This window comes from Notamacropus eugenii, chromosome 7 (assembly GCF_028372415.1).
Source record: "Notamacropus eugenii isolate mMacEug1 chromosome 7, mMacEug1.pri_v2, whole genome shotgun sequence".
NCBI classification, from domain to species: Eukaryota; Metazoa; Chordata; class Mammalia; order Diprotodontia; family Macropodidae; genus Notamacropus; species Notamacropus eugenii.
In genome coordinates, this window is record NC_092878.1 from 3,061,386 (window position 1) to 3,080,462 (window position 19,077).

General features: G+C 37.5%; 1 protein-coding gene across 6 annotated transcripts in view; it reads left to right on the forward strand.

The window, feature by feature from the left end:
- Positions 1 to 19,077, forward strand: part of ATP8B4 (ATPase phospholipid transporting 8B4 (putative)) — a 339,741-nt gene that overhangs the window by 147,896 nt on the left and 172,768 nt on the right. For all 6 annotated transcript variants that reach the window (XM_072623610.1, XM_072623613.1, XM_072623609.1 and 3 more), the window contains one exon: positions 12,389 to 12,461. In XM_072623610.1, the coding sequence (XP_072479711.1) occupies positions 12,389 to 12,461 (73 nt within the window). The remainder of the gene's footprint in view (positions 1 to 12,388; positions 12,462 to 19,077) is intronic.

A 19,077-nucleotide genomic window follows, 5' to 3' on the forward strand; every position in this document is an offset into this window, starting at 1 on the left:
TGATTAAGAAGGAGTTGAAAACCAAGATAGTAAGGATATAGTAAGAGGATATAGTATAAGTATAAGGATATATAGGATATACATATATATATATAGGATATATATAGTAAGGGGATATAGTATAAGTATATAGTAAGTAACTTAGCTCCTCTCTATAAGTTTAAGTTATCAGGTCTAGATGAACTCTTGTACTGAGAAAAATTGGTCGATATGATTACTAAGCCACTGCTATTCAACTTTAATAGGTAAGATTTACATGGCACTTTATGATCTTTGGAAAATTACTAGAGATAGGCAAATGTGGTTCCAATTTTTTTAAAAAAGGAAGCAGGGTCGATTCTTCAAAGGGCAGGGAGGTGGCACAAAGGATGGAGTTCCAGGCCTGCAGTCAAGAAGACTTATCTTCTCGAGTTCAAATCCAGCCTCAGACACTTCCTAGCTGTGTAACCCTGGGCAAGTCACTTAACCCTGTTTGCCTCAGTTCTCCATCTGTAAAATGACCTGGAGAAGGAAAAGCAAACCACTCCAGTATCTTTTGTCAAGAAAACCCCAAATGGGTCATGGAGAGTTGGACATGACTGGAAAATGGCTTAACAACAAGATTGAACTTGACTTTGATTCCTGGAAAAATTTACAAATTTTAAAGGGAGAAGGGAAGTGATGATCACTAAGAACCAATATAGTTACGTCAAGAACAGATCATTCTTGATTAAACTCATTTCTTTTTTGATGATATATTCATTTTCTTTATTTTTAATGCTCTACAATCACTACCATAAAACTTAGATTTTTTTTCCCCCTACCTACCCCTCACCACCCCCCTCCCTCCCCAAGATGGCATACAATTCTATATAGGATCTACACATACATTCCTGTTGAGTACATTTTCATTATAGCCATGCTTTGTAAATAAATGGGAGAAATCATATAACAAACCAAAACATAATACACACACACACACACACACACATTATCTGCTACATTCTGCAATTGAATTCCATAGTTGTCTCTCTAAATGTGGAAGGCATTTTGCCTTAGAAGACCATTGGGAATGTTTTTTTTATGTCCTTGCATTGTTATGAAGATCGAAGTCTACCGGAAAAAACTCGCACACTGTGATCGTTGCTGTGCACAAAGTTCTCCTGGTGCTGCTCCTTTCGCTCAGCATCAGATCATACAAGTCCTTCCAGGCCTCTCTGAAGTCTTCCTGTTCATCATTTCTTATGGCACAATAGTATTCCATTACATTCATATACCACAACTTGTTCTGCCATTCCCCAATTAATGAGCATCCCCTCGATTTCCAGTTCTTGGCCACCACAAAGAGAGCTGCTATAAATATTTTTGTACATGTGGGACCCTTTCCCATTTTTATGGTTTCTCGGGGATAAAACTCATTTCTTTTATGGCAAGATTGACAAGGAGACTGACTGCTGTAGATAGAGGAAGCAAATTGGATTTTTAGCAATTAATTTTATAAATTGTATTATTCTGTCCTAGTGGAGAAGGTGTAGCTATATGGCCTAGATGACAGGATAGTTAGTGTTGGGGTAAAAGACTCCAGGGGAAAGCAGAAAGTAGTGTGAGCAAAAGGCAGTATTCCTTTGGTGATCTGCAATTGTTAATTATTCTCTGGGCTGTAAAGAAGGGCCAACATGTTTTCTTTTCACTACTCGTCATAGTAAAAGGTATAGTGGTGGGATATCTGGCCCATTGGTGTGTTTGTGATGTGATTTGGAATATAAATTAGGCTCATTCAATTCATCAGCACATTTTCATTAAATATATACTATGTTCCTGGGCGCTGCACTAGGCACTTGATGATACAAGGGAAAAAAGAAGCAGTTCCTCCATGGTAGGCATTTAGTTCTTGTATAGCAGGAGTACAGAGTACTGTGAAATCAGGTCACATCAGTTATTTCCGTTTGGGAAGAATTCTCTGTGTAAGAGGTGATGTGAGCTGAGCCTCTAAGAATGGGCAGAATGTACACAGCTAGAATCAGGAAAGGCATTATGGGCATGGAGAACAACATGGTCCTATATTCTTTTGTTCTCTTTCTTTACAGCAGAGGTAGGAAAGCTTGAGGCATCTTTAGGGATAACCCATAGTCCAGATTGGCTTATCTTATTTTAAGTAAGTGTGAAAGAATGTGATTCCTGATGATAGCTCTAATTTTGTTGTGTGGTGTTGAATTGTTGGAGTCATGTCCGACTCTTCATGACCCCATTTGGGGTTTTCTTAGCAAAGCTACTGGAGTGGTTTGCCATTTCCTCCTTCAACTCATTTTACAGGTGAGAAAACTGAGGCAAACAGGGTTATGTGACTTGCCCAGGTTAACATAGCTAGTAAGTGTCTGAGGCTAGATTTGAACTCAGAAAGATGAGACTGGGGGGCCAGCACTCTATCCATTGTGCTACCTACCTGCCCCTGATAGTTCTAAAATTTTCCAAAAAGTAGGTCCCTTCTAACAATCCCATGAAGTTACTTTGTATTTTCTTAACAAGGTTGATGCTGTTTTCCCCAGTATGCTATAAGTCCCTGAGAGCAGGGACTGTTTCTTTTTATCTCTTTGTATCTCTCGTGCTTAGCATAATGCCTGTCACATAGAACATAAAGAATAAATCTGGATCATATCTGTTCAGTAACTAATTTATTGAACCTCAGACAAAGTCTCCATTAGCTCTTCTAGTTTTCTTTCAAGCATTTAGTCTGCTTAAAAAAAAGAAAAGAAAGCTTTCAAATTCTTCAAATTTGGCAATTAAAATGTATAAAGCAAATAGAGTCCAGTGATCTAAAATATTGATTCTTGACTTGTGTCAGTGTGGTTCAGTAGGAAAAAACACTGGACTTAGAGGCAAATGATGTGAATCCAAATCATGACTTCCAGTTACCAATGATATGACTTTGGATAAGTCTGTTAAGTCATGTTTCCTCATTTTCCTCAGCTGTAAAATGAGGGAGTTGTACTAGATGATTTCCGAGTTTCCTTCTGGCTCTCAGTCTATGCTCCTCTGACTAGGATATGGGGAAATGATGCGTTACTGTGCATCAGGATATTGTTAGGGTATGGAGCTAAATGCTATGGTTTTCTATCATATGGCTCTGACATCTTTGTGAATGAGAAGAACCAGAACCTTCTGTCATCTCTTAAATATTTGTGTTGGGCTATCATGATTGCAGTCTGTCCTTCGCATTGCCTGGTCTTGCACATATGTCTACATGTCTGACTACCTTCAGTTCTTTGCCGTGTCTTCGGTTTCCACATATACGATGCATCATTTTAGATACTTAAATGGATGAAGGACTTATTAAGCACTTCCATAAATAAAAAGGAAAAGATGGGTGCTTAAAAAATCCTGAGGAATGAGGATACAGATGAAGTCAGAGGCTCAGAAGCGTATCATCATTTATTACATACTTTGGCTTTAAAGATTCCATACAAGCCAAAAAATGCCTTCCCCCTCCTACCTTTCTAAAGCTCAAAGAGGAATGCTAAATGTTCTTTATCGATTGGACATACGGCCAAAGAAAAAAATCAGATAGTTTTGGCAGGTCACATGTCTTGACTCCTTTGGTTCTTGTTTAATGTTCTTGTACATCAGGATGATGTGGCTTTATGGGTAGTGAAAGGGCTAAGGAACCAGAAAGACCTGAGTTCAAGTACTGACTCATTCATACACTGGCTGTGTGGTTCTGGGTAAATCACTTACTTTCTCAGTGCCCTAGGACACTCTCTAAGATGATAAATTGCAGAACAGTTATGGATTTGCATTAATATGAGTTTTTAAAAATTTTCTAATTACACCTTAATTTCAGATTCATATTCTCTCCCTCTCCCCCCTATCCTATAGGGGAGTTTCCATATAAGGAGTTCCCTAAACAAGTTAAATAACACATACATACACACATATGTACACATGTCATATATATATACATTTTACATACACATATATATTTATACGCAAATGCTCATATATATTAATTATATTGTTTTTCCAGTTACTTGATGAACCTTATTCTCTTACCTCTAAGGTCAAATATAAAGTCCTCTGTTAAGTAATTTAAGTATTTTATGGCCCCTTCCTATCTTTCAGGTTTTGCACTTTTCTGCTTTCGATGCACTCCAAAGTGTAGCCACTCTGATCTAATTGTAGTTCCTTGAACTGAGCCCTCGACCTTCCATCTCAGTGCCTTGGCACTGGCCATCTGCCATGCCTGCAATGCTTTGCTTTCTAATCTCTACCTATCATTTATCTTGGCTTCCTTCCAGACAGGTTAAATTCTACTTTCTGATGGAGGAGCCCTTTCTTGGTGGTTCTTACTATGGGACTGCCCCCACAAGTGTCCCCTCACAGATTGCTTTCATTTACTTTGTCTATTTTATGTATATACCTACTTATTTACATATCATCTCCCATATTAGAATATGAGCTCTTTCAGGGCAAGGATTATGTTTTTGTCTTTCTTATATCTCCAGGACCTGGTACAAAGTAAATAATAAATGTCTGTTGAGTGACTAACCATACCTTTTCAGGAGAATCTCTTTCCTCTAGTGCACAGTGATGGTGGGCATGCAAGAACAGAACAGGAAACATAATAAGATTCCTCCCACCCCCTTCTTGCACCTTAGACAATGAGCCTGGTAGCCCTGTCTAAAGTAAACATCCCTGTTTCTGCCTCTGCAGTAACTTAACCTCTTGATGGATGTTTCTACAATTCCATTTCACTGGAAATGGTATGAAACTATTGAACATGCTAACTTAATTTTCTTGGATTTGTTTATAGAGAAAGCTAGCAGCTCTTAATATTTTATGTTTCATGTCTAAGCAGGTCTAAACCAATTTACAAGAAATTATTAGGTGCTATTGCTCTCATCTGTCCCACTCAGAAGTTAGATGTTCTCCTGTTCTAAAAGGGCATCTGAAGTTGGGGTGTGTGTGTGTGTGCATGCGTGTGTGTGTGTGTGTGTGTGTGTGTGTGTTTCTTAAAGTAATTCCAGTTGCCATACTCTGGCAGTTAAACTCCATATGTTTTACGGTGTCTCAAGAATGTAAATTTTTGTGGGCCTCGTCTTTGAATTCACTGCTCATCGCCTAGAGGCAGACTTGCAGGTTTGTCCTTTTAATGTATTCGTTTTGTGAAGCTACTTTAGGCCTGAAACAACCATCTAATAACCGTACCCATAGCATCAATCATGGAAATCGTATCCCTATTGTTTAAGCATCTTCCAACACTGTGAAATTAGGTGCATTAATTAGCTCTCAGAGCGTTCATGTAAAGTTCTCCCTTTGTTTTTCTCCAATCCCATTTCCAAGAAGAGAAAACTGAGAGTCAGAGGGATTAAAAACCTAGACCCATTGGATATGGGAAAGAGAGTCAGCAAATGTGGAAGCTGCACCAGGAGGTGGTGATGCCTAGGTCTCTGTCCAGGCCAGGAGACCACGCGGTATCCCCGTGGTGTGGTTTCATCTTCACAGGCTGAGCAACATCTCTTCCAATATGTGACCCTAGAACAGACGCAGCACATGTGGGGCCAAAAAAGGTCTATTTTCTTTGTTTTCATGATAATGATGAACCCTAATCTTTGTGTTTACGAAAAGCTTAGGGTCAGTCAAGAAGTACTTGGAAGAAAGACTTCAAAGTCATTTATCTCTACTTATTATTATTTTATTCTATTTTTGCCTTCTTAGTACTGCCTGAGGGCATGGAGGGTTTATTTGATTTTAATATTTTTGAAGAAGTATCCCAACTAATTTTTTTTATTTGAAGAAAGTATCCCAACTAATTTTTATTCTTGACTAGTGAGCTTGAATGCTTTTAGAGCTATGATCTCTCAGTATCAGGGTATATGGTGCCATGTGAATAGGATAGGGACAGGACTGGACCTGTGATTTTATTGAGAGAGGACTCATGGATGAAAATTCAGGCCTTGTCTGTAACCTCTAGTCTTAGAGAGTTGCTTAGAGCTTGAACCTGCTGAGGGTCACATAGTCAGTAGGTGGCAGAGATGGAATTGTAATGCTATTCTGGCTCAATGGCTGACTCCATAGCCAATGGCTAGCTCCATATCCATCATGCCATGTTACCTCTCAACTGCAAATACGATGATAATTACTTGGTAGGACAATAATACCTCATATCTATGAATATGAAATCTTCCCTACCCCCCTCTCCTTTCTTTTTTCTCTCCTCTCTCTTGCTGTCTCTGTCTGTCTCTCATACATATTTCAAGTCCATGGGTAAATACTACAGGTGCCTAGGTGTTACAGTGAATAGTGTTGAACTTGGAGTCAGGAAATTCTGGGTTCATATCCATTCTCGGAAACTTACTAGCTGTGTGACTCGTGGCAAGGTCACTGAACCTCTATTTGCCTCAGGTTTCTCATCTATAAAATGGGAATAATACACCGTGAGATTGCTGTGAGAACAAAAATTAGATACTATTTGTAAAATGCTTTGCTAACTTTAAAGTGCTGTATAAATGCTAGCTATTCTTATTATTATAGGAAGACGTTGACCAGTATGGTAGTACGTCATGGAGTTTGTCTTCAGTTTGTATTCTATTATAATGTCTAGATGATTTCTTGTTCTGTTTATTCATGGTCGCCTTATCTGTATAATCTCTACATGTACTATTATGTAGTACGTAGAGGGTCCATGTTGATATCAGGAAGACTTGGGGTTCAAGTCTGGCTGACATATTCTAAGTATGTCAGCATGGATAAGTCACTTAACCTCTCAAGGCCTCATGAAACTCTAAAATGAGTTGCTAATATGATTTGATGGAGTGAATTTCTGTATTGGGAACTCCCTGTACAATGAAATCATCAGCCTGGAGTTTTTATTTTTTAAAAAAGATACTCTTCTAAGCATGTTTTTCTAGAACATTCTTTTCTTCCTTTCAGCTTCTTTGATTAGTCAAGAGTCATGTCAATCTCCATCTGGTTTTCCAGTTAGGTGTTATATGTCAACTTAGAAAGTTTAGTCTTTAGTCCAAAGACCGAAAAGTTTGTATTTTGATTTATCATTCAAGTCAGTGATGGGGAGAATTGAAAATATATATCTGAATATAAACATATTTGAAAATAGCTTCAGGCTAATATCTATAGTTGTTCACTTCATGTGACTTGTCTTTCACCTTACACTCAGTAATCAATCTACCTTCACCCTCTCTCTTTTGTCATCTTCTGTCATTGAGCTTTTCCATTGGCGGTCCACCATATCTGAAATGTCCTCTCTCCTCATTTCCACATTACAGAGTGTCCCCCTTCCTTAAAGAGGCTGCCCAGGTATTATATTCTGCATGAAGTCTTTCTTGATCCTCTCACTCGCTAGTGCCCTTCCTCACAAATTGCCTTGCATTTAACTACTTTGTATAATGTAAGTGTGTTTATTTATTAAATATTTATATTATCTATATGTTTGTATTACATATTTCTTTATCAACTTTGAATTCCTTCTATGTCTACTTTAATAATTGCTTATGGTCTCCCTCCAGTAGAATATAGGTTTCTTGGAGTAGCGAGGTTTTCATTCTTTGAATTTGTATCCTTAGTGCCTAGCATGGTGCCTGACACATAATGGTTGGTTAGTTGGTTCTTTCTTAAAGAGGATGAAAGTGACATCGCCATGATTAAGTGAAATTTCAGTGTGTCTTCAGATCAATATGAGCTCAGAATGCTCTACCACAGGATGAGCACAGATAGTCCGTGTGAATATTCGGGGTGGATACTCCAAATTTGCACATCCTACATTTACTTTGCGCTGTCTCAATAAGAGCTATGGAAATGCTAGCTATCATTATACTTTGTATCTCCAGTGATTTCTATGGTGCCTGGAACATAGTAGGTGCTTAATAAATACTTCTTGGTTGATTAACCTAAAATATTGACACTGAACGAGTGATAAGCACTATTGGAGCAAAAAAACTTGCATAGCTGTACATATACGTAACCTCATTGGATGACAACTTCTACCCAAATAATTAATAGTCAAAAGTTCCTTTCTGCCATTTGTGTTGCATGCCTATAGCTTGGAGTCATCCATCCCAACTTACCAGAGAAAAGCTTTGAAAGTTAGAGAGTGATAGAGTCCTCTGAAATCTACGAAGGGATATGTCAGAATCCCCCTGCTGCCTACTTATACTCCTTTCTGAGGTCTATGGCTACTGGAGAGAAGTAATAAAAATGTTTAGATCAAATATAGCATCACAGACAGTTCTCAAATGGAGAGTAATGTTCTATATAGGTAGACTCTAGGTTACAATGTTTCTTATTGTGGGGGGTCCATGATTTGAAGGGACGTGTGACTTGGATCTGGGGGAAAATGACACCTTTATTTTCGCTAAATTTTAATTGAAATTTAGCATTTCCTTTAATTATGACTTAAAATAAAGGGGCAGCTAAGTGGTGCAATGGGTAGAGCACCAGTGCAGGAGTCAGGAGGACCTGAGTTCAGATCTCACCTCAGACACTTGATGCTCACTAGCTGTGTGACCTTGGGCAAGTCACTTACCCCCAACTGCCTCATCCTGGGTCATCTCCAGTCATCCTGATGAATATCTGGTCACTGAATTCAGATGGTTCTGGAGGAGAAGTGAGGCTGGTGACCTGCACAGCCCTCCCTCACTCAAAACAAAGTCAAGTGCAAGTCATGTCATTATTTCTCTGATGGCATGATCTTCTTTGGCAATGAAGGACAAAAACACACACGCTTAAAATAAAACAACATTATTTTGAGAAGAGGTCTGTAGTCTTCTCTAGACTTCCGAAGGGATCCAGGATACAGAAAAGGTTTATTCCTGCAAAGCTGGGATAATTCAGGAGCAGCACACTTACATCTAATAAATATATAGTTTCAATCTCTGTCATTTGCCATACTTAGGCCATTTCACATACTTATCTGAATAACGTCATTAAAGTGACATCAGAGGTATTCCTTCAGGGAATAAGTCAGTATTCCCTGATCTTACCTGTAGGAATAAATGTAAGCTGCATACTGTAAGTTCTCCCGTTGCCCTTCAAGCAAGATAAAATACAGCCAAGTATGGCATTGGAATACTCGAATTTTGGCTTCAGATGAAAATGCTACAATTGAAAACTTTCCAGAACAACATGTACTTGGAACCATATTAAAGAAAAACTCTTTTGGCATTTAAGCCAAATGACCCAGCAGGCTGATAGTGTGGGACATATTTCACAGTTGTATAAATATTTAAAACGTTTTTCCAGTCTATAAAGCAAGTCAATGAGGTTTTAAAGTAATTTTTTTAAAAAAGCTCAACAATGAAATCAACCTGCCTAACTTAACTTGTTGAGAAAATGGGCTCTGCTCATCTCACCTTATATATATACTCCTTGCCTTGGAGTACTGCATAGGCATGGAGTGCTTTTCAAATCGGAAAACAAAGAAAGTTTCCTTTTCAGAGCATTTCAGGGGTGATTCAAAACAACATACATTGGCTTCAGGTGGCTAGTCTCTTCAGGGACCCTTCTGGCTTTGGGGAGCTTTACCTATATTATCTAGGGGCCTCTGCAAACTGGACTTCATCATGCTTCGTCAATGCTTTTGAATCTGGCTAAGGGAGAACATACTTTCATGTTAACTATGAACTACAAAGCAGGGTGGTCGTTTTGCTTCCAATTCTGAGCTGCTTATCTCTTTTTATTAATAGTTTTAAAAATTTCAGCTTTTCTCTAGCACTCATTCAACTTGTGTAAAGAGATCTTACCCTAAATTAGTAGGCTCCGTGGATGCTTTCCAAATGGGAATTCTGCAAAGGAAGAGACTAAAATGCCCATACCCATGAACCCAAAGATTCTTTTGTTAGGCATATGCACCAAGGAGGTCAATGACAAAAAGAAAGGCTGCATGTACATGGGCATATTTTTGTGATGAAAGAAAAACCCAGAGACAAAGTGGATGTCCATCAGCTGAGGAATGTCCTGATAGACTGTGGTACAGGAATGTAATAAAATATTATTGTATGTTAAGAAACAATGAATATGATGAAAACAGACAAGCATGAAAACACTCACATAAACTGATGCAAAGTGAAACAAAATGCACCATGAGTGCAACAATGTGAATGGAAAGAACCGTTAGACAAAAACATTGAAAATGGATGTTGAAAAATGGTAAATAATAAGCTTGGTCCCAAAGAAGAAATATGAAAAAGATTCCTCTCTCTGTTCCTTTGCCAAGGTAGGCTTGTGAGGGGGGTGGAGATGTGTTGGTCCAGGGTATAGAACACTGCAAATAGTATTAGGGTATTAAAAATATATTGAATAATGTTCTTGAATCTTTTTCCCTCTTTTATTTTTTTTTGTTTCTTTTGAAAAAATTCAAGGATACAAGGGTGATCTAATCTCAATGATATAAAAACGAAAGATAAATGTACAAATCTGTTTTTAATACCAGATGCTTTCTAAAGCCTTCATAGATTTACTTTCACAGTCCATTTGAATTTACTTTTGCAATTCTTACTTTGCTTTTTGACTCATCTATTAGTTGATGAGAAAGAGCCACCAACAGAGTAATATAGTGAAAAGAGTACAAGCTCTTGGCCTGAGTTCAAGTTCTGCTTTGGTTCTTACCTGTGTGATGTTTGGCAAAAACACTTAACTTCCCCGGGTTTCAGTTTTTCACTTGTAAGTTGAAAGAGTAGGACAAATTGATCTCCAAGCTCCCTTCCTGATCTAGATTTATGATTTGTATCCTTAATATTCAATGAAAATGGCAGGCATAAATGAATTGTGATCTGAATCCTTGCAGGGAGCATTGGAAACAAGGAGATCACAGATCCATTGGAATCTTTGAATACATAAAAACTCATTTTTTATTTTATACGCTGAAAATACTTTCCCACATCCTTTATTGTCATCAGATCCTTGCAGAAACTCTTTGCTTCGCTACATAGTCGGAGTTTGAATATCCCTGTTTTACAGCTGAGGAACAGGTGCAGAGCAAATCATTAAGTGATTTTTCTCATGGTCACACAGCTAATCAATATTAGTATTTAAGTCTGATGACAGTAAGGACTGTTTCGTTTTGAATTCCAGCACCTAACACAGTACCTTGTATCCAGTAGGTACTTAATAATCATTTGTTGAATTGAATTGGCAGATTTAGTTAATAATAAATAATCAGTAAACATCTATTCAGTGCCTACTAGGTACCAAGCACTGTGCTAAGCTCTGGGGCTACAAAAAGTGGTGATCTGCTCTTAAGGGGCTCAAAATCTCCAAAGGGAGACAATAAACAAAACACATATATACGGACAAGCTATAAATAGGAAATAGATAAGAAAGGCCCTGGAATTAAGAGGGTCCAAGAAAGACTTCCTGTGGAAAATGAGGGCAGTGGATAGAGCACTGGCTCTGGAGTCAGGAAGACTCTTCTTCCCGAGTTCAAATATGACCCCAGGCACTTACTAGCTGGGTGACCCTGGGCAAATCACTTAACCTTATTTGCCTCAGTTTCCTTACCTGTAAAATGAGCTGGAGAAGGAAATGGCAAACCACTCCAGTATATGTTCCAGGAAAACCCTAAATGGGGTCATGAGGAGTTGCATACAACTGAACAATGACTGAAAATAACAGAAAATGGGATTTTAGTTGGAATTTGAAGGAAGCCAGGGAGGTCAGAAGGTAGAAAATGGAGAGCATTCCAAGCAAGTGGGATAGCCACTGGAAATTACCTTAACCAAGAGATGGAGACAGTGTCACTGGATCAAAGGGTATGCATTGGGGAGTAAGAAGACAGGAAGATTTGAGGGGGCTAGGTCATGAAAGGCTTTGAATGCCATGCAGAGGATTTTGTATTTGATCTTGGAGAGGAAAGGGAGCCACTGGAGTTTATCTGAGGAGGGCAGTGGCATGTATTTAGAAATTAAATCTAGATCTTTCATGTCTAATAAGTCTACTGCTCTAAACCTGCTCACTGAATCACACAGATTCTCTTTTACAGGGTTTCTTTTGTCACTAGTTAAAAAAAAAATTCACTTGTTTTAATTTTCTTTTCCGTGATGTTTCTATATACCTTTTCCTGGCTCTCCTCTCTTTGTCTCTGATTAAGCGTCTTCTATAATAATGGGACTGATATCTCTAGATTGGAGGGGTTTGAAAATAATCTTAGAGGGTGAATTTCTTATCCATTATTTTAGTATTTACACCAAGTTGAAGAATGTAATGCAAATGCTAGTCAACTTATCTTCATAACATTACTTATGTTATCAAGCTGCAAACTCTTTTTCCTGGGAGAACATCTCCTTGATTTGTTCTTTTGTCACTTGATGCTGTGTTGTTAGTACATGGTCTAAGACTACAAGCCTGCTACTGTCCAAGGTTCTTGAAAAAAAATACCCACTGATTTTATATTTGTCCATAGATTGCAGAGTGAAAAATGGATGAACGTGAAGCCGGGAGACATCATTAAACTAGAAAATAACCAGTTTGTTGCTGTGAGTAACTAATTTCTTTTTTCTTTAAATCACGTGCTTCAGAAAATTAAAATAGTTTGTGTATGTAATACATAGATATCTATAGCATATGTACTGAAGTTATGATAGGAAAAGAAGATGGGCTGACGTGAGAAGAGAAAGACAGCCTGAGTTTTCTGCTGGCATCCTTATGATGTTTCAAACAAATGAAGAACGTCTTTAGCACATCCTGTGGATACCCTGTGGCAAATTTAGGGGAATACATAGAATAAGAGGAGCACAGGTGGACAACCAGAGATAGTGCCATCTGCACTGCATGGAAGGATCATGGGATCATAAATTGGACCCAGAAGAGGCCATAGAATCCAACCCTTTCATTTTTACACTCGAGTTAATCAAGGTACAGAGTGTCTTTTCCAGGATTACATATATGTGTCTGAAGAAGGATTTGTATCCTGAGCTAACTCCAAGTCAAGTGTCCTAGCCACTCTGCTACCCTGCCTCAAACCATCCAAATCAATAAGATCACAGCCCCATTTAAGTGTTTCATTATAGATTCTTAAATGTTATATTTGTAAATACAGATCTTTATTCATTTAGAGTCATTAGATAAATAATAATTTCATAAAGTAAAAAATTTTGAATTATAAGAATACTTAAAAATGGATAAAACAACTACTTTTAAGTGAATTAAAAAAAACTACACCTATGATTTTATTGGTGTCAGGAACTTCCTATGAGAAACTTTCTCCACTGGCAGAGATGGTAACTATAATTTGTAGTCTTAAAGATTTGCCTAGAACCTCAAGAAATTAAGTGATTTTAACAGACCACATGGATGGGATCTGTCAAGAGGAGGTACTTGAAACAAGGTGATCATGAATAGAGGCCAGCTCTCTATCACTTTGCTATCCTGCTTCTCATGTCTAAATTAATATATTAACTCAAACCACTGCCTAGAAGTCCTTAGGAGAGCCCTTATGTGAAGAAAAGATGGGTACTTTCAAACAGCTTGTTTTCAAATATTTTAACCACCAACCCCAGTATTCTGGTTAAAATATTAATCTGCAGTGTAAAGGGAGAAACTGCCAGTTAAAAAGACTGCACCCCAGTCTTTGTTTAGATCAATGTAATTAATAAGTATTGATTATAACTGATAAGTGTTAATACTGAAATAATTGCCTCTTAGAGTCAGCACAGCATAGACTCAGAGTGTTGGGCTTGGAATCTGAAAGACCTGGGTTCTAACATTGCCACTGACATTCCCAGTGTCCTGGGGCAAGTCCCTTAACCTGGAGGTGCCTCAGGCAGCTAACTGAGGGCTAATTTACTACCATATATGTTTTACTGTGGTGAGGAGATTTCCACATTGGGAACGCCTCACCGAATCAAATCATAGATCCTTCCTTTATTTGTGTAATGGAATCTTAACTAAGAGTTAATAAGATTTTACTGCATAGAGCACACGTCCTGAAGCTTCAGGCAGTGAGGGGACAGTGGATAGAGGACTGGGCCTAGAGCTAGACAGACCCTTACTAGCCCCAGATAGTTACTAGCTGTGCGACCATGGTCTTTGTTTATCTTCAGCACTTAGTACGTTGCCTGGCACATAGCAGAATTTTAAATTCTTGTTGACTTACCGATCAATTGGGCGGCTAGGTGGCATGGTGGATACCGTACCAGACCTGGAATCAAGAGGACTCTTCCTAAGTTCAAATCTGGCCTCAGAAACTTGCTACCTGGGTGAACCTGACCAAATCACTTAACTGTGTTTGCCTCAGTTTTGTCATCTGCAAAATGACCTAGAGAAGGAAATGGCAAACCACTCCAGTACCTTTGCCAAGAAAACTCCAAATGAGGTCATAAAGAGTTGGAAATGACTGAAAAATGATAGTAGTTACTGAAGCTTAAATACCCAATCTGCTATCAACCTTAAAAATGTATTAATATTAATATCTGGAAAGCTTGGCTCAAGAAAATTGAAATAACAATTGCCCCAAATGTATTTCCCTGGAGGTCAGTTTAAATAGAGAAAAATAAGGAATCCAAATAGGAGATTGAAAATCCAGCTTCTCATATTCATTCAATTACACATAAAATGCTCAATGACTTAGATATAGCTGGGATTTTATTCACATGGGCCAGTGGTGTATAGCACAGCCCATCTGTGCCTGCCACCTTGTGCCTTTCTCATCCATGTTGTTTGCACAGGGGACTATACCCAACATATTGGAGTCTTTTCTCATTTTCTCTTAGCATCATAAGAAATACTGGGAAGCCTGTTGAACCTCCATCCCTTACTCTTGTCCTGTGACCAGTTTATGTTTCTGAATCAAACATTTCTTTGAGGCTATTTTTTATCTATGTTTCCCTTATAATTCCTTTATAATATGTTCTAGTCTACATGTATTAGGAAATTTATTAAAAATTGTGTGTGAAGCAAAAATTTGCCAATCAAATAATATTTTCTATTATACTTTTAAAAGCATTTCCATACCATCACCTCCCTCAGGCCTGGGGCATAATAAAAACAACACATAAGAATAATAACATTCATCCTAAGGAAAATTCTACCCTTATCAAAACACAGTTCGTGTGTATTTGATTTTCCTATTCAATCTCTGAATGAATCAATCTATAGCATGTCTATAGACTCTGAAGGAAACATATAAAAACATCCTACTTATAAAAAAGTCAGGTAATGTCAACTTCAGGTACTTGGAACATAACTGAGAATAAGGAAATAAACAGAAAAGCTCCTGAAGAACCAGAAGAGTTATCCTAGAGTTGATAATTTACTGATGGGGCTCTAGACGGCATCATGGAGATGGCATCATGGAGATGGCATCAGGGAGAGAGTGCTAGTGCTAGAGTCGGGAAGACGTAATTCTGAATTCAAATTTGACCTCAGATACTTTGTAGCTGGGTAACCTTAGGCAAGTCACTTAACCCTGTTTGCCTCAGTTTTCTCATCTGTAAAATATGCTGGAAAAGAAAATGGCAAACTATTCTAGCATCTTTTCCAAGAAAATGCCAAAAAAGGTCAGGAAGAATTGGGTATGACTAAGACATGACTAACCAAAATAACTTACTGGTAAATGAGCCCCTTAGACACTTGCTTAGAGCTTTTGGATGCAATTCTAAAAAAAAAGCTGGTGGCTTGCTTTTTAGCATACAGGAGATTAGAAGCAGCAAATTGGTATGGGTGGGTAATCTTACTAGTGATAGATGCATGGATAGAACAAAAAATTACAGCAGAAAATTTGACAGCAAGAGAGGAGGAAGACTGTAAAAAACAAATATGTGAAAAAAAGCATTGCAGTCTAGAACCTCTTAGTTTTAGGGGCAAACAGTCCTATGTGTGCATTTCTGGAGTCTCTGAGGAGCATAATATATTGGAAGGGCACTGAACTTGAGAGTTAGAAAAGGTTTAGATTTAAATTTCTCCTCTTATACTTACTAGCTGTATGATCATGCATATGCTACCTAGCCTTTTGGAGCCTCAGTTTCCTCATCTCTAAAATGGGGATGACAATATCCATAGTAACTACCTCAAAGGGTTGTTTTGGGGATGAAATAAGAAAATTTACCTGAAATGACTTTAAAATCTTAAAAGTGCTGAATCAATGTCTCCTATTTTTTATTATACCTGAATATCATTGGATTATGGCACTAATTGATGGTTGTAATAAACGTTAGTTATTAAGAAAGATTAAATTTATTCCACATACTAGAAGAGAGCATAGAAATGTAGAAAGATTTCCATTGCAAAGGTTTTTTTTTAAGGAAAGCTTTGAAGCTTAAAGGAGTAAGCTGATTAATTTGTTCAGTTGTGTTCAACTCTTCATGACCCCATTTGGGGTTTTCTTTACAAAGATACCAGAGTAGTTTGCCATTTTCTTCTCTAGTTCATCTTATAGTTGAGGAAAGTGAGGCAAACTGGGTTAAGTGACTTTTCCAAGGTCACCCAGCTAATAAGTGTCTAAGGCTAGATTTGAACTGAGGAAGATGAGTCTTCTTGACTCTAGGATTGGCACTCTATCCACTCTGCCACCTAGCTGCCCCATGGGTCAGTAAGTCAACAAAAATTTATTAAGTGTCTACTAGGTGCCAGGCAATTTACTAAGTGCTAAAGGTACAAAGACAAAAATGACAACTATAGTTGTAAAGAAAATTTACTTAATGTGGATAACCTAATTTTTAAAAATAGTTCTGGATAATTGAGGCCTTGCTCAAATGGATTTATGGATATTTCCTTTAGTGATGCAGGTCACAACCTATCTACACTTACCTATCCTTGACAAATCTTGTCTTTGTGGACTCCTAAATTCACCACCAGGGAACTATCCCATATATTGAAGGTCTTTCAGTTTATCCCTCCCTTCCACCAGGTAACCAGTTCATTTTGTTGTTTGATTGTATGGTTTTTAGTAGATATCTTTATAGCTCTTGTCCTGTGTAACTCCTTATCTGCAACAAGTTAAGCCTATCCATGCCTACCATATATGTCTTTGTTGTCCTTTGGGTGATCTTGTGTTTTTCAGAGTCTGTAGTGTTCTAGGACTCACTGGAAAAATATTGTCATTAAAAATGGATTGATTCAAGGAGAAGAGCAGGGTCTTTGGAGGAACTTAATGATTTCCTAAAAGCTATCCAGTCCACTGAAGTTCACCTGTTCAGTTCTAGGCTCAACTTATTGTCCATTTATAGTGGTTATCCCAGATATTCTCTCTCAGTTTCTGTCTCTTTCTCTTCTTTGTCTATCTAGTATGGAAATATTTTGTATATATTTACACATATATGTCTTATGAACACATTTGAAACAAAGATCTAATCTTGAATAGTAAATGAAATCCAATTTGGGCAATGACTTTAAACTAAAACTTTTAATCTTGTTTATGGTAACAGAACCAAGTATGGATATGACTTTGTTTAATTAAGAGAGTTATATGTTCACTTTTGATTAGATTGAAAGATGAATCCTTAGAGGATATGAGTAGAGGGATTGTCTTTTCTTTATCCAAAAGAATCATCCCCTAATTTATCATTGACTAAATCAAGGGAGGTGACCATTTGTTTAATTTCGAGGGAAGTCTTTAGTTTTTAGGAAAAGAGACACTTCTCCAAAGGTATGCCAGTAATATTAATAGTTCCAATTAAACAAATCAAAAACCTCAAAACTCACCCAATGCTTAGAAAACTAATAAATTGATTTGTGCTAAAAACATAGAATAAACGTTTTCAATCCCATGGTATCTATAATCTATAATCTAACTATGTAATCCATTGAGGAGCAAACTTTATAAGCTGCCTATCTATCTGCAGAAAGTAGTCACTGGACAATATGCACTCTTTATGTACTTTCCCCCCGCTTGTGTGGTTAGTTAGGTTATTTTCCTTTAAGTAATTGTAGATCTCATTTAGGGATTTCTGCAGTGTTCTTGGGTTTGATTCAACCGGAACAATGCCACCTACAAATGGAAGCATCTGGACGTCTTTATTGCTTATAGTCACTGAAGCTTCTTCATAAAAGTAGCAAGCACACATCTCTTTGTTTTATCCCTTGCTTGATATTAACAATCAGAGAACCCTCAGATAAAATTATCTTTGTTATTATAGCTTTTGAAGAATCTTGTATAATTTTGACATATGCATGTATGATGCCTTTTTGACTAGGCGCCTATAAAGTGGCTAATTTTGTAACTATCTACAAGAAACACAGAAAACTACAAAGCAAACACTAATTTATAAACCACCATCTCATAGTATATGATAAAATATACTCCAAATAGACATATAACTTTATGGGTGGTGCAGTGGATAGAGTGTTGAGCTTGGAGTCAGGGTGACCTGAATTCAAATCTGGCTCCAGACATTTCTTAACCATGTGACCCTGGAGAAGTCACTGCCCCTCTTTTTGCTTCAGTGTCTTCAATTATAAAATTGGAATAGTAATTACACCTATCTCACAGGGTTGTTGTGAGGTTCAAGTAAGAGATAATATTTGTAAAAAACACTTAGTGCCTGTACATAGGGAGGATCAGAAGAGATTAAAATCAGTAATATTGATGACATAAGATTAAGATGATACTGATTACAAGCAACGTTAGTACAACAAAAATTAGAAGGGAAACAGATAATTGGGGGAAAAATTGTTGCAGCAAAATTTTCTGATAAGTGTTTCATTTCCAAGATGGAGCTGATTCACATTCTTTTAAAATTATTATTAGTTTATCTGTTTTTAATTTTCAACATTCACTTCCATAAGTTTTAAATCCCCCCCCACTCCCTCCTTCTCCAAGATAGCATGCAATCTGATGTAGGCTCAACACATAACATTCCTATTCAACACATTTTCACAATAGTCATGTTGCATAGAAGAATTATAATGAATGGGAGAAAACATGATAAAGTGAAACAAAATAGTCTGCTTTGCTCTGCATTCTAGCTCCATAGTTCTTTCTCCAAATGTGGATGGCATTTTCCATCACAAATCCCTTGGAACTGTTTTAGGTCCTTGCATTTCTGAGAAGGGTTGTCTATCAAAATCAGTCATTGTACACTGTGACTGATATTGTGTACATTTTTCTCCTGGCTCTGCTCACTTCACTCAGCAACTGATTAACATTCTTAAGAA